Here is a 24,768-nt window from a genome sequence, read left to right as displayed (position 1 = left end):
TTGTATTTTTCTGGAGTATGCTGTAATAGATTAACATTTTATAATTTCATAAGCTAACAAAAATAGCTAAAAAATAGAAATTTAGCCCAATATAGAAGTACTAATATTTCATACTGTATGATTAAAAAATGTAGGACAAAGGCATTCCTTATTTTATTAACTATCATGCAGTTGTCATAGATGTATGTAAAAGTGACAGCAATATTCCAAGCATCTTCTCGAGATACTTAAAAGGAACATCTTGCAATTAAATATGCTTCCTACTTCATTTAATCTGCTTGAATATTTAGTAATGCCAAATTTAAAAACTATCCTAAATTTTTGACACTTGGTAGATGATAGTCTTATTTGTTTCATATTTAAATTTCAAAATTGAAAAACCGGTATATGCTACTTCCAAAATTTGATTAATACTTACTAGAAATCAAATAGTTGATAACTTTGTGATTATCATTGTTCAATTATTATTGATTCTTAGAGATTATGTGGAATTGCTACTAAAACAAACAAACTAAACTAAAAGGTTCTCATTTGATTTTAGTCCACGACTCCAATCACTTGCTCTTCTTGATGGAGGAAGAAACCACTAAGATCCTTGTCATTTTATTCTGAGAAAAATTTCAAGCTGACTCTAAATTTGACTATTCACTTAACATTATCCAGCTAAGCATGAATCAGCAGAGCAAAGTGTTCTATTTCACTGATAGGGCAACACATAAGAAAAGCACTGATTGTCCATTTACTTCAAATAATTCTTCCTGTTCATCTAGAAACAGACTGTTCTAAAAGTTGGTTTATTCTTGAAATAAAGAAACCCTGTATGATTTCAAATGACAGCATTTTTTTTTCCTTGAGAAGTTTCCCCTTCATTTCATTTTGCTCTTTTTTAAGGGGGAAAAAATGTGTGTTTCAGACTTTGGACTCCCAACTTCTCATTCTGCTTCAATGAGTTTGAGTTTATGTGCACTAGATTGTAAACCACACTTTGAAAAGCAAACATTCTTTCAATAAAACGACCATCAGACTCCATGGGAAATAGCTGGGAGAAACTTTTCAACATTTTAGAACTTAGCAAATGCAGAAAGAACCTTTTCATTTACAGCACTTTCAAAATATATTAGAGAGAGATAAAAAAGAGTCACATTAGCGCTATATTCATGGTCTTTGACATTCTAAGTTTGGAATGCTGCACTACATGCTTTTACTGCTTTTTTTTTTTTTTTTTCAAATTTTGCCTGTGGACATAGAATTACTCTTCTATACCGAACTCAAATCTCTGATCTACTTGGAAGAACATTACCTGGATTTTCATCATAAGTATATATATTTATGATAGCTTTATGATTTTTCCAGAACCTATGTTTGTGGATGCACATGTTATCCCAGATGGCACTGACCCAAATGATGCTAAAGTATATTTCTTCTTCAAAGAAAAGTTAACTGACAATAACAGGAGCACAAAACAAATTCATTCCATGATTGCTCGAATATGTCCTGTGAGTATCTGCATGCTAATTTGAAGAAATATTTTAAATTATAGTTTATCTTCATGTTTTTATTATCTACCGTTACAAATAAATAAGACAATGTCAGAAAGAACTTAGTATAATGTATGCTTGTATGAGTCACGTGCAATCATTCTGCATTATTTCATTAAAAGTCTTCAGTGAAATAACTTGGTGGCAATTTTTGTTTTGCCGAATTTATTTTTACATTCCTTTAATGCACTGGTATTTGAATAGCGCAATTGCCTATTACCAGAAGAAACTCAACAGCTCTTGCAAATAGAATACAACTAAAGCTCAGTAAAAGATAAATATTATGAAACAGTCTGTAGTAGTAGTGAAAAAGCAAGAACTGCTTTAGCAAATATAGTTCTAATTTTTGAACCGTAACCAAAATGTTTGGTTTCAACAATAAACATACCTAATACTCAAAAAGTAGTATTATTCTCTCTTACAGTAATTCCATATTTATATTTAATTATATATAATTAGCATTCTTTTAATAATATTCTGGAAGATTTTCATGTTAATTTATCTCAACTTATCGCAATATTCCAGTGGTCAGAGCCCAACTATTTCTTTCTGAGTTACTTGGAAAAAGATAAAAAAGCTATTCACAAGGATAAAAGGCCTCTGTACAGAGAAGGGGAAAATCCTCATGAATACACATTTGTGAATGATTAGAAGTATTGGGGACTGATAATGCACAGGAGGAAAATTAATAGTAATTATAATTAATAATAATGCAATGAAGGAGGGAAAAATGAAACTGTCTGGACCATTTAGTATAAGGACATGCACACTCTCCTGACCAGAGATGTATACAACCTACACATTTTGGTTCATATCAAAGAAGAATAATTATTAAGAAAAGGCAACAAATTCCTCATTCATAATATGGATGTTTCTATGATAGGTTGTTAAAACTAGGACAAATTTATTAAGTCATAATAATGTAAGAGAATAATACCACTAAAATTCTGGATGTTTTATAAAATAAGTCATACATATTTTTATGATTTGTAGATGTAGTTCATATAATCTTCAGATTATAATAAAACCTGAAGAAATCAGAGTGCAAGTTGAATTTTCAATGCCTTTCCATCTTTCCTTAACTAACCAGAATCCTGTTTACAAAATGGTTTCAGAATGACACTGGTGGGCTGCGAAGCCTTGTTAACAAATGGACCACCTTCTTAAAGGCAAGGCTCGTGTGCTCAGTCACAGATGAAGATGGCCCAGAAACACACTTTGATGAGTTAGGTATGTGAATATGAGATTGCACAATGTTTTGGAAAGAGAGTTTGTAAGATTCACATATTTCAGTGGAATCTCAGAAGATGTGTCTTCCATGAGTATTTGCAACAAAAACAACGTGCCAATTAGAATGAATGATCTGTATACTGCTAATTATTTTCCTTTTTTCAAATCTCTTTTACTATACAACATATATGCATATACATGGACTACTTCTATAACTTAAATATAAGTAATGACATTTTTCAATTTGTATAAATGAATATATATATATGCATGTATCAGAACATCTAACACACTGATTTAAAATCAGCATATATAAGAACACAGCTGGTAAAATGAAAGCACACACTTGAGTGTGCGTAGAAACATTTTCAAGTAGAAATTAGAATTGCTCCTGCTTGTGGGCCCTGAAATTAAGTATTCCCTATATAGCATGAGAAAAGTAAATTTTCCAGATCAAATTACGACAAACAATTGTTTCTTTCTGCTATGGAAAAGTTCTCTTCACTCAGAGTATCCTGGTGTGCATCTTAATTTGAATTGTGCTAATGCCTTTTAAGAATTTCTTGTATTTTGCCTTTATTTATTAAAATATGAAATTGTGTCTGTACTCAAACTTGTAGGTAGAGGAAGAAGCATGACATTATATTGTAATATGCAAAACACTGATGGTTTTAACAGTGATATCCTGAAATTAATGTTCTAATCATCCATTATGTTGCTAATTCAAGCAAAGTTTTCAACATTGGCATCTCTAGAGAAAAATTCTAAGCTACATTTTATGACATAAGCTAATATATCCCCCCACCCCCACTAATTCTTTGGTTCTTTCTTTTTACTTTGAGTGAGAACAAGACACTATTAGCACTTACTTGATCTGGAGAAAATAAAGTTATTAATTTTTGCTTGTGATCCTTAAGTAGTTGTTCATTTCAGACATTTCCCTGCTATCTCTCCTAAAGATTGTATTATCAAAATAGTTCATCCAGGTTTTTATGATAGTCATGGCAGTTGATTATACTTTATATACTCTTGACTTTGCCTTAATAGGCAGAAGAACTTAATATGGCAGAAAAACTATTTGTTAAGGTATGTCACCAGCAATTTTGAACATAAGCCATATTCCCCTATTTATATAGAAATGTTATTGTAAATTCATTATTTATTTTGCTAGAACTTTAAACTCTGGGTTAAAAAGAAGTTGAGTCATAGGGGAGCTCTACGTTTAGCCTCTTGAGAAACCTCCGTACTGCTTTCCAGAGTGGTTGAATATTACACTTCCAGCAACAGTGTAGTAGGTTTCCCTTTTGGCCACATCACCACCAGCATCTTCTGCTGTCATTAGTTTTCTTGATAATAACCATTCTTTTTGGGGTGAGGTGGAATCTCAATGTTGCTTTGGTTTGCACCTCTTTTATAGCCAGATATATTTTATGGCCAGAGATCTCCATGTGTCTATTGGCTATTCTAATTTATTCTTCATAGAAGTCTCTCTTTAAGTCTTTAGCCCATTTATTAAAGGAACAGTTGTAGGCATTTAAAGATGGCAAAGAAAACCATACTAAAGCAACCAGTGCAACCATGTTCTTTGCAGCATTACATAGACAGTGGAATTTTCTGCCTCTATCAGAAAGAATGGCATTGGTCCATTCATAAGGAAATGGAAAGACTTGGGGAAAAGAAATCATACTAAACAAATTAAGCCAGGCCAAAAGAAACATAGACTATGTTTTCCCTCATTGGTAATATTTAGTATATATCAAGGATAGTCCTAGCAGAGGATTACAATAGCACAATGACTATGTACATAAGATCATATAAGATGATGCTAAGTGAAATGAACTCCAAGATATGGAAACAAGTGGTTTTTCATTGTTGTTCTTATTTTTAATGTCCTCTGTGAAATCATTTCTTGTTTCTTGCTTTTTTTCTTCCCCATGGTTTCACCCATGTTGTCATTGTATTTACTTTTAGTATCTTGGGTATTGTATATACGTTTATCTGAATTAGGGAATGGAAGGGGAACATCAAAATGGTGAGACAAAGGACAAAGGGTGAACCAATTCAACAGCAATACAAGGCAATATGTCATAAACTAACTGTACAATTTGGGGCAGGGGCATTTGGGAGGAGGGAAGATAGGGGGAAAATGAAGGAGGAAATAACAAGTTTGACAAGAAATGCACCTACTACCCTCATATGTAACTGTAACCCCTCTGCATATCACCTTGACAATAAAATTAAATTAAAAAATAAATAAAAGAAATTGAGACTTGTAATATTTTAAATAGGAAAATGATACATTATCATTAAAGGATATTAAGAAAATTCACAAACAAGCAATAGCAAAGCTCTTGTAACTTTCTACCCAAGGACTCTCATAATAATAATAATCTCCCCTTTCTAAGATCTAGTAGGTATTGTATGCCATTGCGGTTATTTCAGTTAACATCTCATTAGCTTTGTTGGCACACTGATACAGTGTTAATAAATCTTATTACTGTCTCTACCCATCATTTAGTTGTTTCCAAATTATACTCATGCTCTAAGTATAGCTTTCCAAATAGTATTTTTCATAGTTGAAATTATTTTCTTACAATACCATTAAAATTTGTGAACTTTAAAAGAATGGCATTTTCCTTTTTTATAGAGGACGTGTTTCTTCTGGAAACTGATAATCCAAGGACAACACTAGTGTATGGCATTTTTACAACATCAAGGTAATTGTTCAATGAGTACATTTTATGAGTCAATAAAATTATTGAGCAAGAATAGTTCTAAAATATTGTTTATATCGTTATGTCCATAAGGTAGTTCTACCATTATGTTTAGATTTCCAGATTACCAAATTATACTTAAGTTCAAAAAGAACCTTTTAAAATCACGCATATAATGAACAATGAATAATCTAATTGCAATTGTTACATGTTATTTTTCTACAAAAAAGAAAACATGTATTATAATGTAGAAATGAGATAAAGAAGATATTTTAAGAAATAAAATCTGAATACTGGCAATTTCCATGAAAACTCTGGCAAATTGTCCTGCTGAGGTGATTTAGACTGTGAAAATGGTATGTAAATGTATATCAAGTCCTGCTACTGGGTACCACACAGCAGTAGATTTATGAATTGTATCAAGTTTTAATTAGAAAATTTGCTTTTTAAAATTATGGTACATGATTTTAATAAAAGAAAATATATTCTTTCTGTTTTTATTTTTCAGCTCCGTTTTTAAAGGTTCAGCAGTGTGTGTGTACCATTTATCTGATATACAGACTGTGTTTAATGGGCCATTTGCCCACAAAGAAGGGCCCAATCACCAGCTGATTTCCTATCAGGGTAGAATCCCTTATCCTCGCCCTGGAACTGTAAGTACACTAAAATTTTGTTGTAATCATGCCTGAAATATGATTTGATAAGGGGCAAATACTATATTGACATTTATTTTACAATGACAGACTTCTTAGTATGCTCTGAAATTTTTTGTTTATAAATCCTAGCCTTGTCAAGGCTTCACTGATTTGGAACTTTGCTAAGATGTCATATGAATTAGAAAATACTTGTTTGCTGCAGTGGCTTAAATCTATAATTATAGTTACTCAGGAGGCAGAGATAGGAAGGGTTGCAGTTCAATGTTAGGCCTAGCCAAAAAGTTATCAAGACACATCCATCTCAACAAATAAGCTGAGCCTGGCAGTAAATGTCTGCAATACCAACTATGTAGAAGGCAAAAACAAAACAAAACAAAACAAAACAAAAATCCCAAGTAACAAACAAACTTGTCCAGAAAATAACCTAAAGCAGAAAGACCTGAGCAAGAGAGTCAGTTGTCTTATAAATACAAGATCCTGATTTTAAAGTATAAAACTGATGATAGAAAGAGACTCTCTTTGTTCTAAGTGCTAAATGCTAATCAAATCTTTATTTAGATGCAAATTTATGGAAATTAAATGAGGGAAGTTACTATTTTCCAATTAACATTCAAACTTTAACTTTGAAAAGGTTACCTGCCCCACTCCCTCTTCCACTTCTTCCCTCTTCTCATCCTTTTTCTATGTCTCTCTTTCTTTTGACAATATATCATTTTGTAGCCTCCGCTTGGATTATAGGGGTATTCTTCCATGCTTAGTTGAAAGTTCAACTTTTGGAGTTTTCATGAGTCCAAAAATTTTGTTAGTTGCTTCTCAACTTTCTCCCAGATTAACGAATCTCAATTGTTTTAGTAAAATAATAAGTGTGAATTAACTTAGAGATATGATGGCAGATCTATTCCAAATTGTAGACTATATTTTGTTAAAGCGTATATGCTATATATTACACAAAGAAAAAAAATGTTTGTTATGTGTGAGTAAATAGGTATAAAAAGTGATACTATTATACAAGTGAATCATTTCTAAAATGTAAGATAATGTAGAAATTAGAACAACACAACTATTTGCTGCTTTGTGATTAAAAATCACTTTAAGTAGAAATACTGCTTTGAAAGCATTGCCACTTATCAAAGTTAAGCCACATGATTTAAGGGAAACATTGAATGCTAACTTTCCTAACAAAGACTCAGATTATATGCTGGAAAATTAGAATTCAACCTTTTTCTAGGAACCCAGTTTTTTTTTAAAAAAATCTCTTACAACTTGTTTTTCATCTGGCCTTTCTTTATGTTGCTTTCTAGAACACTGATTGCACTTTCCTTTTGAAAACTGTCAGACTTAAAGGTGATTTTTCTCAATTGGCTATTAAAAGAAATACAACCTTTTCCTCTGTCTTTCTCGGAATAGGGTGATAACTCATAATATTGGATAGATGTGAATAAGAAAGAACAATATTTTATGAAAACATATCAAAAGATAATTGTCAAAGTTCTTATTTAGTTAAAATACTTCTTTCACCTTTCCCTGTAAACTTAAAACATTCTTCCCACATACATTGTACAAATTGTTGATTCACTTTATTTTTGTATTGACAGAGTGTATATGTAGTGTATTAGGTACTTTCATTTTCTCATGTTTTATACTATCTTGATGTCAATTTTTCATGTGAAAAATATTAAGCCTTTTAAAAAGACTGCTCAATTTATTTAGAATTTTAAAACATTTGAGTTTAACTTTCTGGATAAGATGCTCAAAAATAAATTAGTGGGCTGGGAAGGTGGCTTAGTGGTAGAGTGCTTGCCTCACATGCATTAAGCCCCAGAAAAAGCCAGAAGTGGTGCTGTGGTTCAAATGGTAGAGTGCTAGTCTTGAGCAAAAGAAGCTCAGAGACAGTGCTGATGCCCTGAGTTCAAGTCCCAGGAACAGACACACATACACACACAGAGACACACAGACACACAGACACACAGACACTCACACACACCAAGTGTTATTAGGGGAAAACTGTTGGGGGGGAACAGAAAAGATGTTACATAATCCATAAAAGAAATGTACTCATTACCTGACTTATGAGATGGTAACCCCTCTGTACATCTTAATAATAACAATAAAATTATTCTTTAATAAATAAATTAATTAATAATATGTGGTTTACTTTTTATTTTTAAAAATCAATTTAATTTCTGCTAAATTATGAGAACTGATATTTATCCCTGAAAGTATTACCCTTTTAAAGTTGTAATTTGCAATATCTGATAATATGTCCTATCATAAAATTAAAAAAAAAATGCCTTTCGTGATTTTTTAACAACTTGGAGAAAATGGACAATATGTTTACTTATTTTAGTGAGCACAAAGAACAGAACGAACAGATACAGTACACTGGGCATTTTATTAAGAAACATGAAGGATATAAGACAAAGGAAAGATTAGGGGAGGCTGAAAATTTTATTTATTTATTTATTTATTTATCTAGCTATTTATTTATTTATTTTGCCAGTCCTGGTCCTTGGACTCAGGGCCTGAATACTGTCCCTTCTTCCTTTTGCTCAAGGCTAGCACTCTACTATTTGAGCCACAGTGCCTCTTCTGGCTTTTTCTACATATGTGGGGCTGAGGAATTGAACCCAGGGCTTCATGTATGTGAGGCAAGCACTCTACCATCAGGCCTCCCAGCCCCTGAAAAAAAAATTCTCATTGTAAGTCAAAAGCCATCACTATTTAAACCAAAATATTTCATGTTTTTCCACAGGCTAATATATTCATGGATAATATTTTCTGAGATAGCATTCTTGACATTGACTTTTCATTGACCATTTGAGCCATAGCTTCATTTTTTTTTATTTCACTTTTAAAACAGTTTTGATAAGACCTTGTGATGTAACTCAGGGTCACCTGGATCTCAGTAGGCAGCCCATGCTGGCCGCAATTTTCTGATCCTCCTATTTCAGCCTCAAATTTTGCTGAGTGGAAGTCAGGGTGATCTGGCTGCGACATGTGTCACTCCAATGATCACCAGGGTTGATTCGGCTGATCTGGCTGGCTAGGCGGGTGTCCCCTTCCTCCCTCACCTCTCCATGTGCGTCCCTCCCGAAGCTGTGCGCTGGGTTGAAGAGGACAACCATCCCTGATAGAGGAGGACCAGTCTTTGGTCAAGTGTATACGAGTAGCTGCGCTCCACTGCTAGAACCTCCGAACAAGCTCTCAAAATATACTGAGTTAACAAGTGTGTGCCAACATTCTGCTCCAAAATGTTACCTTATTGATCGGTAGGTTGGTTGGTTGATTGATTGATTGCAATACTGGAGATTAAACCAGATTAATTGTGAAAATCAAGCATTCTACCACTTGATCTGTCTTCAACCATTCCTTCACCTTCAGCAGGAAATTTGTAGTTGATTGTGAGAGTGTATACTTTCACCAAGGATTTCTTCTTTTTTCACTCTTTGATGTTACCAGGGTCTGAGACTAGGGCCTCACACTTGCAAAGCAGGTGCACCCTTGAGTCTTTTTTATTTTTGTCACTTTTTGCAGTGGCATTGTGCTTTTTGTTTCAACTACATGGATCAGGACCCACCTATTTATGTATACCAAGTAAGTAGAACAACTGGGATTTTACTGGTTTAAATGAGGGTCTAGTTAGTGTTTCCCACCTCCTAGGTAGGTCTTGATTCACGATCCCCCTGATCTCAACTTACCAAGGATACCTGATCACAGACATATGCTACATTGCCTAAATTTATCAATAATTCATTTGAACAATGTATATATAGATTAGTATAGAAGAAACAACTAACTTGTAAAGTCAATAAAGTTGTTTGCCCATTCCTGATCTCTTAAGAGAAGAAAATTCTTCAGATAGTCTACAAAAAGAAATTAAAGAGAGCTATGCTAAATCAGAATCTGAGACCGCAGAGCCTCATGCTGACAGTTGCTCTGGACTCAACTTATACCCAGCTCCCAATAGTAAATTCTGTACATTAAGACACCTCTTCCTAAAGTAAGGACACCACAGTGCTAACCAGAATTTAGCATGGGAGAAACAATTTATACCATAAAAACTGGCAGTTGTTATAAATCAGAAATTATTTCCCCTAAGGAAAACCCACCTCTGGCTTTACCTCTCATCATGCTCTTCAAACCCATGGCAACTTTAATGACACCTTAATATGTGCAGGGAGCTCTGAGGATAACAGGAAAAAAACACCCACTAATGAAAGAAGCAATTATTCTCCACAATGTGGGAATCGAGCAACCATTTTTAGTAAAAATAAATTCATGCTAAATTAGAAAATTCTGCTAACTGTTCACTGTTAATCATTTTTTTAGCTCCTAAGAATAAGCATTTTTTTTCTCTTTCTCTGTTCTAAAGTAGTGTGGAATAAGCCAAGGATTAGTGACACACATCTGGAACAGACTGTGAAAAAAGGGAGTAGTCAGTACTTAAGACATATTTCTATTATGTGGTTGTTTTACATGTGGTGTTGAGACCAGAACAGCTCCTTTAAATCCCAAAATTGTCCAATGAGTGATCCTTAGGGAATTAAAGTGGCAGGGTGGAGGAATGATCTCTGGAAGTTCTCCTGGAAAAGCATATTTCCTTGAAGATCAGATCCCTCCACCCTTTGCTAAGCAAAACACCATGAAGTCAGCCCTGTGACTCACAGTGGCTGGTGGCTGTCTCTTCCCGGGGTTCCTGATCATGTAGCCAGAAGAGCTTCAGCCAAGTGACCAAAAGCATTCCTCTCTTCTGGGGTCAAGAATGCTGCCTCTGAAGTCCTCCCAATAAAGGATCAACTGCTATTATCAGACTATATTTCCCCTCCCAGTAGTCTGGTTGCTGGGTCAACCCCATAAATATGACTGTATTCTTAAAGAAATGGCACTGGCAGAAATTCTATATGCTGATTCTGATGTTCCCTGAAGGTGCTCCTTTTAAAGCAAGCTTGATAGCTGTGTTAGCAAACATCCCAACCAGCAAGTCTGAGTCGGTAGGAGGAAGCCTGCCAATTGTGTCATAATGTTTTTCCATAAGTAATTCAAGTTGTGGAAGAAACAAGACACCTTTGGTATGTTGCAAAGGGCAGCCAAAGATTGTTGACTCTCTCTCTGTGGCCAGGCTAACACATTACATATTCTGTCCAAACGTGTCCAAAGCTTCTGCAGAGTTTTCTTTTGTATAAACTGTATGTCCTGGTAAAAACAGCACCATTTTTTAAAGTGCTCCATTTTAACATCTATTTCTAAGTGTAGCAGAGAAATCTGTTTCAGTAGCTTAGGAATTGCACAGTTTCCCTTCTCAAAACTTCTTCACTGCTCTAGTCGATTTTAAGTTCTGTACTTTCCTAAGTTCATTATAGGTAGATAGACAGATAGAATATATACATATATGTCTGTAAAAATTAGTCCTGAACTAAGCTCTATTTTTAAAAAATTTCCTCCAGTTATTTCTATCAATTATTTTGCTTTCAAAAAATCTATCTTACTGATATAACAACTCATTTTTATGTCTTCTATGTCAAAATGTTTTGTGAATAAAAAAGTGCTCAAAGAAGGGACATGTATTTTACTATGTTACAAGTGAAAGTTCGTGCAATGGATGTGAGAAGGAGCCCCACAACTGGTACATTAAAAAACAACAACAACAACAACAACAAAAACCCAAAGGAACATTTGAAAATGCCTAAACAAAATTAGTTTTTTGGCAATTGTAGGGTACAACTACCCTGAACTGAGGCAGCAGATTATTCAGTGGAAAACACATTTATGTAAGACAGTACAGGTATGTTATTTGATCTTGAGGTTTCAATACATAAGTTTTACTTCATCACAAGATAAAGGAAAAATGATCTCATATGATTTGTATTCAAGAGTGTAAGCCTGAGTGATTTCACCAGAGCAGATAGTCTGAAAAAAGTAATCAATTTTTGTTCTAGCTGACATTTTACCATTCATTATGTACTTTATCTCTAAAGTTGATGTTATGCATTGGTAGAAGTAACTATTATAAAAAGATACTTGTTAGCTAGTCTCCGGTGCCTCATGCTTATAATCCTAGCTACTCAGGAATCTGAGATCTGAGGATCACCGTTCCAAAGCTAGCCCAGGTAGAAAAGTTCCCGTGAGACCCATCTCCAATTAACCACTCAAAAACCAGAGTGGCACTGTGGCTCAAGTAGTAGAGTACTGGCAGGGAGCACAAAGACGCTCTGGAGTGCCCAGACCCTGAGTTTAAGCAACAGCAACGACAACAAAAGATAATTGTTTTGTAAATTTGGAAATAAGCTCATTCTAGGAGGGGCTTGTTTCCAAGAGAGTTCAGTATGTTAACGTAAGAAAAGTCTCAAAGATGGGGAAGGGAAATTGAAGGCATGTGAAATCATAGATTTGATTTAATGTATGTAAGTTACTTATTTAGTAACTTTAGTGGTGTGTGATCTTACTATTGTTTTTATCTGGATTTCAATTCCTTTAAAGAAAAGATAGAAACTAGGCTCTAATAATTTAATAAGCTCATCAGACAGCTAACTGTACCAACTGGAAATTATAAAAATCACCTCACCATGTAGGCTAACTTTTGACCTTTCAAGAATTGACAAATTCAAGAGCCTGCAAATACCTAAGGATCTGTCTCAACTTAGCAAGCCATAATTAGTGGTGGCTCTGACTGTCTGCAACTTGTTACATTTCCCATGCATTGTTCTTTCCATGTCTCCATCTAGTGAGTGATGCATCTCCCTTTTTCCACTTTGCATGAAGAATGAGAGTAGAAAACACCCATAATAATTCCATGTTTCTCTGAAGTATGGAACTCATCGTCCAGTTTAGAACAACCTCAAATTAAATTCTTGTCTTCATTTTGGTCTCCATTGTGGGCAATTTATAAACATGTGTATTTAAATACAATGTTTTTTCTTACAAATCAAAGCACATAAGTTCCAAATAATGGGATAGCAAGTGAAAGATTTAATTCTTCGCTGTTTTCATTATCTCTCCTTTTGGAACTCATGTCATTGCTCCCTATGAAATCCACACCCCCACACACACCAAAAACAACCCCCAAAAAACAAAAGAAAAATACTGTATATGTTTTTATCCTGTTAATTTTTTCGGAATGGAAATTGGCCAATTTGTTCTGAAGATTGCATACATGATTATGCAGTCTAAATGAGTGAGATTGTGTTAGTAATCTCTGGAGATGTCTATGCAATTGTAAATCTGTCTGGCAACATTGACCCAAAGGCATAAATGACTGTGGGTAGCAGTCAAATGGCTTCAACCTAGAGGTTGCCTCATATTGATGGCTCATATAGCTGTTTTTCTTCCAAAACTGAATAAATATTGAAGATTTGGCTTATTCCATGCAAAATGCCACATTTCTATCTTTTGGTTGAATCTGGCAGCACAAGCTTACATGCCTATACAGGAGCAATAAGCAAGTAATATGTGTTCATTGTCACCCATGGACACAGCATAACTTTCCAATCTCTCAGTCTCATCACACCCTACTTTTCACATTGATGCTGTGCCCATTGCTGTCGGCCAAGAAACTTTCTTTGTTATATTCCTCTGACCTGGAATGTTATTATTGTGAATAAGTAAAAGCTAGGAATAGTATGTGTTTTAATGATGATTTGTGTTTTGGGCAGGTACTCAATTGAGTGGGTAAACATTATTGTTTTATGTTTGTACATGTTAAAATACTATACATAACAATATGACTAAATAATTTGCTCTCATTGAGAGAGTTTGAGCTGTGAAGTTCAGCAGTTTTCCCAGTCTAACCTGAAGTGTGGCTTTAGATGTTCCACAGATAGAAATGTTGCCTCAGTGGCCCTTCTCAAACTCCTTTCAGAACATGAAACTGTCCAGTTCTTTTTCTTATTCTTGGCTATTTTTCTTTCCTTCCTTCCTTCCTTCCTTCCTTCCTTCCTTCCTTCCTTCCTTCCTTCCTTCCTTCCTTCCTTCCCTCCTTCCTTCCTTCCTTCCTTCCTTCCCCCCTTCCTTCTTTCCTTCCTTCCTTCCTTCCCCCCTTCCTTCTTTCCTTCCTTCCTTCCTTCCTTCCTTCCTTCCTTCCTTCCTTCCTTCCTTCCTTCCTTCCTTCCTTCCTTCCTTCCTTCCTTCCTTCCTTCCTTCTTCCCCCCTCCCTCCTCTCCTCTGTCTCTCTTTCTCCCTAAAATAATAGGGCTGAACTCAGTGCCTTGCACTCAAACACTTTAGACATATCTATAGCCATTTTGCTTTTAGTTTGATATTCAGATAAGATTTTGGGCTAATTTTTCCCAGGCTCTCTTAGGACCAGAATCCTCCTACCTCTGCTTCCCAAGTAGCTGAGTTTAAAGACAGCTAGCAGTCTGCTAAAAAAAAAAAAAAAGTTTTATTGTAAAAGGCAATTTAAGGGGGAGGGGGTTGCAGTTACATATTTCAGTAAAGAGTACATTTATTTTTGAACAGTGTCATCCTTTTCCTTGCTTACTCGCAGTTTTTCCTTCTCATCCTTGCCCACAAGTTGTATAGCTCATTTACAACAGAATGTCTAGTGAGTACCAAGCAGTCCATTTTTTAAGGTTACATTATTGCTTACTGTCCCTTGTACTTAAAGCTCTGAACTTTTCCTTTGCCTAGCAAGGCCTGATTTCTTTTTATAAAGTATAACTTAATACTTATTATTAAGACGTTTTACACAGACATTACCATTTCATAAGTCAGGTAATGAGTATGTTTCCTTTTGTGGACAGTGTCACCCTTCTTTCACATTCCCCCAATTTCTCCCTCCCAACCCTGTTATGTAGTTTCTTTTCCACATAATGGAACCATGAATACATTTGTTCCTCCTTCCTCCCTTTGTGCCCTCCCTTTTGCTCCCCACTCCCAAAAGGCAAAAAAAAAAAAAAAAAATTTTAAAAATAAACACCACCACCACCACCACCACCATAAACAACAACTACAGTAACAACAAACTCCATGTTTCTACTTCTTGGAATTTATTTCAATAAATAGTATTTTAATTGTTCAGAAGAGTTATACCTTTGGGTTCTTCCCCTAAGTGTATCCTCCTTTAGCCTGACTGTTTGTATGTGAAGGCCTAGAGTCATGTATAGGTTTTCATTTATGCTTATATTTTAGATCTAGCTTCTACATATGAGAGAAAACATGCACTGTCTGTCCCTCTGGCTTGGCTTACCTTAGCATGATTTATTTTAGGTCCATCCATTTCCCTACAAATGACATACTTGAATTCTTTCTAATGGATGTGTAAAATTCCATTGTGCGTATGTATTGCATTTTATTGATCCATTCATCTCTTGTGGGGCATCTGGGCTGATTCCATGACTTCACTATTGTGAAGCAATGAACATGGATGTTCACATGTATTTATCATATTCTGTCTTGTGATGTTCTGGGTAGATGCCCAAAATTGGTACTGCTGTGCAAAAGGGAAGTTCTATGCTTAGTTGTTTAAGCAACCTCCAAACTGACTTCCAGAGTGATCAATTGTATAATGGACTCCATTTTTATACAGACCCTTCACTAAAATTTTGGACCCGCTAAGATGGATGATATAACTTAACCATCTACCTACTCTTACATCTATCAAGCATTATTATCATATTAACTATTTGTCTAATGGTAAAACAATGGCTAAAACAAACCTAGTTATTATCAGTATGACGCTTACATGATGTAAGGAGAAATGGGCAGTGCAGACACTGTCCATTCATATGTCCAAATTTATATGTCATCTACTGTTCAGTAAAGGGCTGTGAAGAAAAACAGCAGGCTAAGGAGACAGAGAACAGAGGTGAAGAGGATAATCTATTTTTATAGTGTCATCACCTTAGAGAACTTTTAAACAGAGAAATAAATGAGGCAACATAAGTTGGTTGAAATGGACTAGAGGATGAAGCCAAATGAAGCAGGTGCCAAGAGGCTAGTAGGGAAGTAAACTTGAAATTCACGAAGAGCAAGAACTATCATGGGGTGAGAGGCTCAAGCCAGATCACACAAAGGCTTACAGGTTAGTGTAGGATGTTGAGATTCCATTCTAAAGTTAATAGACATGTCTGGAGTCTTTTCTAGTGGAGATTTGAAGATCTCACTTAACACATCCAATTGAAGGACCAACTTCTGAGATCACTCTTAATGGAATAATAATAGTTTTAAAAACTCTTGTACAATATAATTTTGAGTAAGTTTAATAAGTCACCATTTAATAATTTTAACCAATAAGAACATTAGATTGTGTCCACAAGTTTTTCTTTTCTAAAAACAAAACAGAAAAGTGATAGATGAGAAAAGGGGAAACACATCACATGCAAAAGCATCAGCTCCTCTGAAAACAAGTAGGGCAAGGGTAAGTACACATTGCTTCCTTCACTTATCTAACTCACGGAAGCAGTAGCATTTCATATTAACTTTCTACAGATGGCATGCAGATGGTCAAGCTGTTTATTTTCTCTTCAGTGGAGAGTAAATATACCTAAAGCACTTGGCGCTTCTATTTTGAGAAGGAGAAGGCTTTTGTTAATTATTAAAGTAAACTGTTTTATTAACTTACTTTCTCAAAAACATTTTTTTTTTTTAGTGTCCAGGAGGAGCATTTACACCCAATATGAGAACCACCAAGGAATTTCCAGATGATGTTGTGACTTTCATCCGGAACCACCCTCTCATGTACAATTCCATCTACCCAATCCACAGAAGGCCTTTGATAGTTCGTATAGGCACTGACTACAAGTACACAAAGATCGCTGTGGACAGAGTCAATGCAGCTGATGGGAGATACCATGTCCTGTTTCTTGGAACAGGTGAGTCAGGCTACACCTCAAAGACTGTGATCCAATATAGGTTGTGGGTTAGGACCTTTGTATGGAGAATAAAATGCCTCTAATGTTTCCTTTTGTCTGGACTTTAGAGAGCTATTTAAATCTTTTGGTGAGTCAGTTTTCACATCTGTAAATGGAACTAACAAAAGAAGTGATGTATTTGTTGTGAGAAATGAGTTTAACAATGTAAAATATCTGAAAGGTTCCTGATACTTATCAAAATAAAATATAAGAATGCTTATACTTATGTCATATATAATGAACTAATTATCATATATAATGAGCTAAATTGAGGACTGCAAAGATGTTTTTGAAGCAAAGGAAATTCTGTGTCTTCTTGATCAAACTTGGAAACCATTTTCTAAGGATAATGTGTGTGAACTGAACTCACATATAGGCAGATTGTTGGGCAATATTAATTTGGCAAGTTTAATATAGCCACAACTGTAATTTTCAAAGTACTTTGTCAGAAGTTAAGTGAAAATACTCTTGGTCACAGAGATTTACAAAATGTTCGGAGATTAACCATGGATTTTTAAAAAATGACGATGCTTCTCAAAGTGGGGTCCTCAGACCAGCAAAAGCAGTATCACTGAAATGTGTAAGAAATACTCCTTTTTAGGTCCTACCCAGGATTCTAGATGTGAGCCATTCATAGTTAATAAGTCCAGGTGGTAGTGGTGATTCATCCTAAAGTCTGAGAACCAATAAAGTAAAGGGTAATAAAATCTTAGCTAGCTGGCTAAGCAAATAGCTAATACTATATTTCTTTGTTTAATTTTTTACCCCTGGATATCAGATCTTCTAGCTTAACTTCATTGTTGTGGATAAATTTCACACAGCTCTTTCTACAGTGATAAAAATCCCCTCTCAGTTTTCCTACTGTGATATCAGAGCTACTCTATGAAATCTGCTATGAAATCTCTTCTAATTTAGGGAAAAGACTCAAAACATGTCTGTAAAAGTCATTACACAATATGGCAGCAATGGAATACATATTTTGCATCAAATGGTGAATTGCACTCAGATTTCAGTCAACTTAATAATGTGGTTTTACTTCTTCTTGGCTAAACAAAATTTCTCAAACCTGCTTTTCTTATGAAGTTTCTTTTATCCCTATTTATTCATTGACTTCAAACCTCAGAATCTTTAATTCTCACATAACCTCAGCTGGAAATTTGAGAGGTAGAGACTGTTCTAACATGTGGTAACCTCACCCTGGTTCCTCATAGCTTAAGTTTTCACTGGATCCTCTTCTATTCCCCAACTCTTGGAGGTCTAAGCCCTTCTTTCCAGTCTGACCATGCCTAATTGCTCTGGGTTACTCTTCCATCTTCAAGGCGTTAGATATTATTGTTGTTGTTATTATATTTATATTCTTAATCACCTTATATTTCCCCTTTTCCTGGTCAGTACTGGAATTTGTACTCAAGTGTTCTACCACTGCCATCATAACCCCACCCCATCATACTTCAGTTTATTTTCCAGATGTGGTCTTGCTTTTGTCAGAGTTGGCCTGAGACCATGTCTTTTCTACCTCTGCTTCCTGCTTAGCTGGGATTACAGACACGGAAAACCATACCAAGTTTGTTCTGTGAAAGAATCTCATTAAATGGTGCCTAGAATGGCTTGAAACAATTCTCCTATCTCTGTCTCTCAGTCAACTAGCAGTATACATGTGAGCCACTGGGCCTATCCCAATTTTCTTCCACACCAAGTTGTGACTAAAGCAAATAATAACACTAAACACACATGCACACACGCACACACACACATCTTCACTCACTACCACTTCTACATTATTGCTGATTTTGCCAGTGGCTTGAGAGTTGTTTTTTTCCAATACAAAATGCCATTCTTAAACTACTGAAATACTGTACTTGCTTTTCCTTGCAACATTGAGCATTGTGGCATCTCCAATTCTATTACTCATGTATCATCTATTTCCAGCTTTCTCCAGGTCATTCTTTTTTCAGTTGCTGTCTTTTTTCTGCTCATAAGTGTGGGAATTCAATGTTTCTGTCCATGACCCCTCTTTTGATATATTCTTTGATCACCTCATTTATTCACCTGGCTTTAATTATCTATTTTCTACAAACAATTCAAAATGTGTGTCATTAATCCTTGCAGGCCCAATGTTGGATTTACAATTTACTAGTATAAGCATAAGTGTTATACACTTATTATGTATCCCATTAACATTTCAAACAACAGCATTCAGGCTCCATTTATCCTCTTGTAAGACTCAAGCCAGAACTTAATCCAATCTTGCATATTTGTATTCATTGCTGCACTTTACTCTCAAGCTTCTATTGGTCCTTGAGAGGTAATTTCTCTGTAGGAATATTACAGGACTGCATTAGCTCAATACATATTTGACAAGGTAAATTAAAAATATAACGATGTCCATTGTTACTCATGTAATAGAATGAATTCATAAATGCCTGTGAAAGCATTTATCTTCATTTGCATACAAGATGTGTTCTCCTAACTAGTAGGCTCCATGTAAATGAGCATAAACAATTGCTTTTAGTTAGATTCAGATCAGATCAGCCAATGTACTTTGCATTTGAAAAAAACTATACTTCTTTTTCCTTGAATCGAATAATTTACAGCCTATCTCAACCTAATATCTCATATTACCCAGAAACGATTATTGCTTTTGCTTTCTTTCTTTACCTTTTGTAGTATGACTTAAAGTTGGACTTTGATGGCAGACTAAGATTATATAAATCTATACATGTATACAAATATACATTTGGCTTTTTTCTACTTTATGGATATTTTTATGGAGGGGCTTTTCACATCCCTTAAGACTGTTCCACTATATTTATGCAGATAGAAAACAGTAAGAAATATGCTTTTGTTCTAATTCTTTGGCTTTTCTTGCTGCATAACTTGCTGGCACTTTTACAAAGTTATTCATATTGGTATTTAAACACTTGTGCCATTTTTCAAAACAGTATTTAGGCATATGTGTTTAATTAGAGTGGAAAACTTCACTAATAATTGCTTGCTTACAAAGCTTCATGATTGCTTGGGGGAATGTTGCCCCAATATGAAAATGTGTGCTAGGGCAGTGTCTCAGTCAATAGAATTTTTCTGGAGAGATTGTATTATACCCATTTCACCAGTGATGTTTATCCACATTGTCACATCAGTCTGAATTACAATTTCTTTTTTATTTATTTATTTATTTATTTTTTTTTTGGCCAGTCCTGGGCCTTGGACTCAGGGCCTGAGCACTGTCCCTGGCTTCTTCCCGCTCAAGGCTAGCACTCTGCAACCTGAGCCACAGCGCCGCTTCTGGCCGTTTTCTGTATATGTGGTGCTGGGGAATCGAACCTAGGGCCTCGTGTATCCGAGGCAGGCACTCTTGCCACTAGGCTATATCCCCAGCCCTGAATTACAATTTCTGAACAGTGATTTCTATTTATTGGAAATTCCAACAATAGTATATTGATGTAAAACATTTCATAGTAACATGATATTATAAAATAATTCTTTTTGCCTGTTGGTTGCTGTAAGCCAATCAATGGGAGAATATAACATTTCTTTGAAATTGCCAAATTTCTAAAAACAATTTTAATGACTTCTCCCAGTGTTGTAAATAATGATTTTTCAACTGTGGTCACAATGAGGGGAGTTTCTTTTTCATTCAAAGCTGGCACCCTACCATTTGAGCCACATCTCCATTTTCTAAGGAAAGCTTTTGTCATGGCTTCCTTTCTTCTGTGCCATCAAGAAACTTTCAGGTGGATTGAGGAAATCATCAGTTATCAAGAAAGAAGGTGACAGTACAATGGAGTGCACATAAGATGTTATATAAGTTTATTTGACATGAATATTACGATATAATTAGAAGAATCCACATGGGTAGTGGTGTGGGCTCAATGCCTTATACTGTTAAAATTAACAGTGTCGTTAGTGAGTTTAACTCTAGCTGAGACTGAAATTCTGATAATTTTGTCTTCCATTCTTATTGGATTGCCTCAGATTATTGCTTGTGTGTTGTCAGATATTATGGAGAATAATCTAACAAATAAATGAAAAAGGAAAGGGAAGGAGGAAGGAGGGAGGAAAGAGTGGATAGAGAAAGAATAAGAAGGAAGGAAAAAAGAACAAAGAAAAGAGAGAACGTGATGGAAGTGATCACTGGCCTCTTAACTTTTATTTCTATATGCATTATTAATATCTGCTCTAAGTGTGATCAGACTATATTAACCATGGAGCAAATTTAGGGTAGGGTGTACTACATATACTAAGAATATTGCTTTGTATTAGTAATGGCTAACACACACAGAATGAGAGTTTTTTGAGTAGTAAAAATTATGACTTAGATTTCAGTGTTCATAACTCAGTCACACCAATTTCTTGTTCATGTATTAACTAAGACTGCTTTTGTGCTGCTGAGAAGGAAGACTTGAACAGGAGCCACTGAAATCCTTACTGCATAAGGCCTAAGGTAGATTTTGTTTGACTGTTTCAGTCTATGCTTGTGAAAGTATAGCAAAAAAATAACCTTTTTAACCAATTTGTAACTTGAGGAGGTACTATAGGGAATAATATTTTCCATCATAAATCATTCTACATGTACTCTGAATTCTAGAAAACGTGCTACGTTATTGAATTTTAAACTGGAAGCTAAATCAGTTATTTTCTCACTCCTTGCTACTACCTCCTCTAAGAAAGACCACATATTTAAAATACACACACAAACATACATATAAAAGTCATTGTTTTGTTTTGTTCTGTATTGTTTGTTCAGTTTCTTTCTTCTTTTTTTTTTCTCTAATCTTTAGGAGAGATGTAAAACAGCAGGAGAGGGCTCTTATGGGATTAGCATTTCTATTTTAACTTTGCCACCTACCGCTTATATCCAGGCCATTTGCTCAGAGCAGACTATAATGCACAAGCCAAGAGATTTTTGTCTGTTTTCTTTTTGCTTCTGGAATTAGGAAAAATATTTAAGTATTTGGGTCAGGTTCAAAAATATTCTGTCAAATTTTTATTTTAGTGCTACACATGAATCAGAATGACGTGTGGTTTTGATAGAATAATGATAGTATTCTTCTGAGTGGGTATTAAAATTTTAGGGTGATTTAATATCATAAGTTTTTAATGTAGGGTCAATACCTATAGTGCTCTGTCAAAATTCTTACATGGCATATATGATTTCATGCCTCTTATTAGCTTCCGTTTAACTGGATAAGTACTAAACTGGAATGCTGGCTCCAGTAAGTCTTTTGAAAGTGTGGAAGTTTGAAGTTTGTGCCACATATATGACTAAGCCTTAACATGCTTGACTCGTAGCATTGGAGGAAAACTGGCTTCCTGGTAAGTACAGCTCTGGCAGTTGTAGTTCTTGAAATGGCACACTCAATGATCTTCAGAGCCAGGAATTCTGGTTTTAAAGACCCTAAAATACTCATGCAAAATGTAGTGCATTAGAGTTTGGGAAAAGCTACTGTTAGTTGGAATATGTGCATGACTATTTTTTTTTAAAGATGATGTCTGCATTTTTTGCTTAGAAATAAGGAACAAATGTCTTTCCACATCACTCAATTTTTTTAAAAAAATAATTTGGGTCACTGCTTTACAAAGCAGAACCTGGAAACATCTTAGGGTTTTCCCCGGGCTGTACAGTGGTTTTCACAGCAGGCAATACTATTTTAAGAGAGTAGAATGATGGCTGAATTGATTGGAGGAAAGTAATAACTAATGGTGGCCTGGCTGCATGATCATGTACAAGGCAGTACAGAAGGACATTTAAAAATGAAGATGATAGCCCAACATGATGCTCACTCCAGAGAGAAATGTTCTCAATTAATTTATACCTTAAAGAGGGATTTACTGGAATGGTATATATGGTTAATCTCTGGAGACATTTATCTCTAAAAGCAAACTCTTCATTAAGTTACTCTTTAGAGCTCTTTCTTTTAAATTAGCATAAAGTCTTTTCTCCGGGCTGGGAATATGGCCTAGTGGCAAGAGAGCTTGCCTCGTATACATGAAGCCCTGGGTTCAATTCCCCAGTACCACATATGTGGAAAACGGCCAAAAGTGGTGCTGTGGCGCAAGTGGCAGAGTGCTAGCCTTTAGCAAAAGGAAGCCAGGGACAGTGCTCAGGCCCTGGATCCAAGGCCCAGGACTGGCAAAAAAAAAAAAAAAAAAGTCTATTCTCCTATAATGCTTATATAAACTGCAGTCTTGCTAGATGTTCAAGTAATCTATTTATTTAGTACTGTACTCATATATACATGTGTTTCAGTTTCTGGAATGTTTTGTTTTGTTATATTATTATATATGACCTATCTCTCCTACTTATTCTCTGAGACACAAGGAACCTCAGCTGTTTAGGGCAGTGGTACTGTTCTGATATATCCTTTGATATAACCTCAATATCTAAACTATTGCACTGCTCAAAGTAACTCTTCAATAAACATTGATTGAATGAGTGAAAGAGTTGTCCTCCATATTCAGCCCTATGTTCAGAAGGAGCTTTAGATACATTAAGATCATGTCAATATATAGTTTACCTTAAACCAGATATGGACATTTTCTTATTTTACTTTCTTTCTAATTATCTCTTTTCTTCAAACTCTTAACTCATTGGCTATACCTACTTCATATTTCTTCCTTTTATGAAGGTAATTCCATTTGCATTTTCTCATTTTGCTCTAAAACAAGTGTTATTTTTTCTCTGCTACTGATACCTACCACTGGTATTCTTTAAGTGCTATCATTTAACCCATCCACTTGTCAACACATCTTACATGTGAACAAGATGTATCTCATAAAGTGACAGAGAAGACTGGTCAAACTGTGCTTTGAAGCAGACTGGATTTTGGGGTGTAAACTAAACTAACCTTTCTAAAATTAATCTTGTGACTCACATGCATTGTGTGCTTATTATATTATATTTAGAGTGAAGGTATATATGTTTAGTTAGAGAGGAAGAAGGAATAGATGAAATAGCATTTCATTTTGATTTTTTTTTCAGGTTTCACTAAATTTCTACACATTTACAATTGCTTAAGATAGAAATTATGCCTGCATCCCAAATGCATCACATATTCACCAAAAATATACATAGAAAACTAGTCATAATTCTCTTTACTTATTTCATGGGTGATTGGTAGATTTGGTAAATTTTTAGAACATGCAAGGAAACGGTGCTTTTCAGCAAGATGAGAGGTGGTGTGATTTGCTCTGTATCATTGGCTCTCTGACTATTTAATCACCTGTATTTCTGTAGATGACTTGGAAACTACTCCAGTGAAATATCAGTCCTGCATGCTGCCTCTATTTAGCCTCCACTCACAGGAGTGTAAGACAATTTTTGACTCTAATGACATTAATTTAAGAAGTCTATTGTCTATGTGTCAAGAATAAATAGCCACACTATAGTTTTGTTCTTGATGTGCTGCCAACTTTCCCGGGCATGTATTTGGCATCCCTTGTCCCCATGGAAGAATGCGCAGCCTCCCACTCACTCGGCCAGGGAGACTGCCCCTCTGTGACTACTGTAAGTCCTCTGTGGCTCTCAGCTTGGGTGGCTTGTGTGGAAAGTTAGCCTTAATTATTTTCCTTTTTTGTTCTGGAAAAAGTTCAAATTTTTGAAAATGGAAGGAAGTGTTTTATTGTAGAATAAAAATCTAATATACATTGGAACAAAAGGATTTTAAATGAATTGTTGGGATAAATCAGTTAATTAGAATCACATATTTAATTCACCTCAGTGGCATACATTTTTTAAAATTCTTTTCTGCTAAGGCAGTATCAAACAATGAGCCCCTAGATA

The 24,768-nt window shown here is 35.1% G+C and overlaps 1 protein-coding gene across 1 annotated transcript in view; it reads left to right on the top strand.

Annotated features, from left to right (window-relative positions):
- Sema3c (semaphorin 3C) overlaps nucleotides 1–24,768 on the top strand; it is a 140,166-nt gene that overhangs the window by 87,962 nt on the left and 27,436 nt on the right. The window contains exons 8-12 of the mRNA XM_048339910.1: nucleotides 1,354–1,496; nucleotides 2,654–2,768; nucleotides 5,416–5,485; nucleotides 5,991–6,135; nucleotides 16,724–16,946. Coding sequence (XP_048195867.1) covers nucleotides 1,354–1,496; nucleotides 2,654–2,768; nucleotides 5,416–5,485; nucleotides 5,991–6,135; nucleotides 16,724–16,946 — 696 coding nt within the window. The remainder of the gene's footprint in view (nucleotides 1–1,353; nucleotides 1,497–2,653; nucleotides 2,769–5,415; nucleotides 5,486–5,990; nucleotides 6,136–16,723; nucleotides 16,947–24,768) is intronic.

Source organism: Perognathus longimembris, chromosome 2 (genome assembly GCF_023159225.1).
Source record: "Perognathus longimembris pacificus isolate PPM17 chromosome 2, ASM2315922v1, whole genome shotgun sequence".
Taxonomy (NCBI): Eukaryota; Metazoa; Chordata; class Mammalia; order Rodentia; family Heteromyidae; genus Perognathus; species Perognathus longimembris.
Note: the sequence above shows the minus strand (reverse complement) of the source record. Positions and strands in the feature narration are given on the sequence as shown.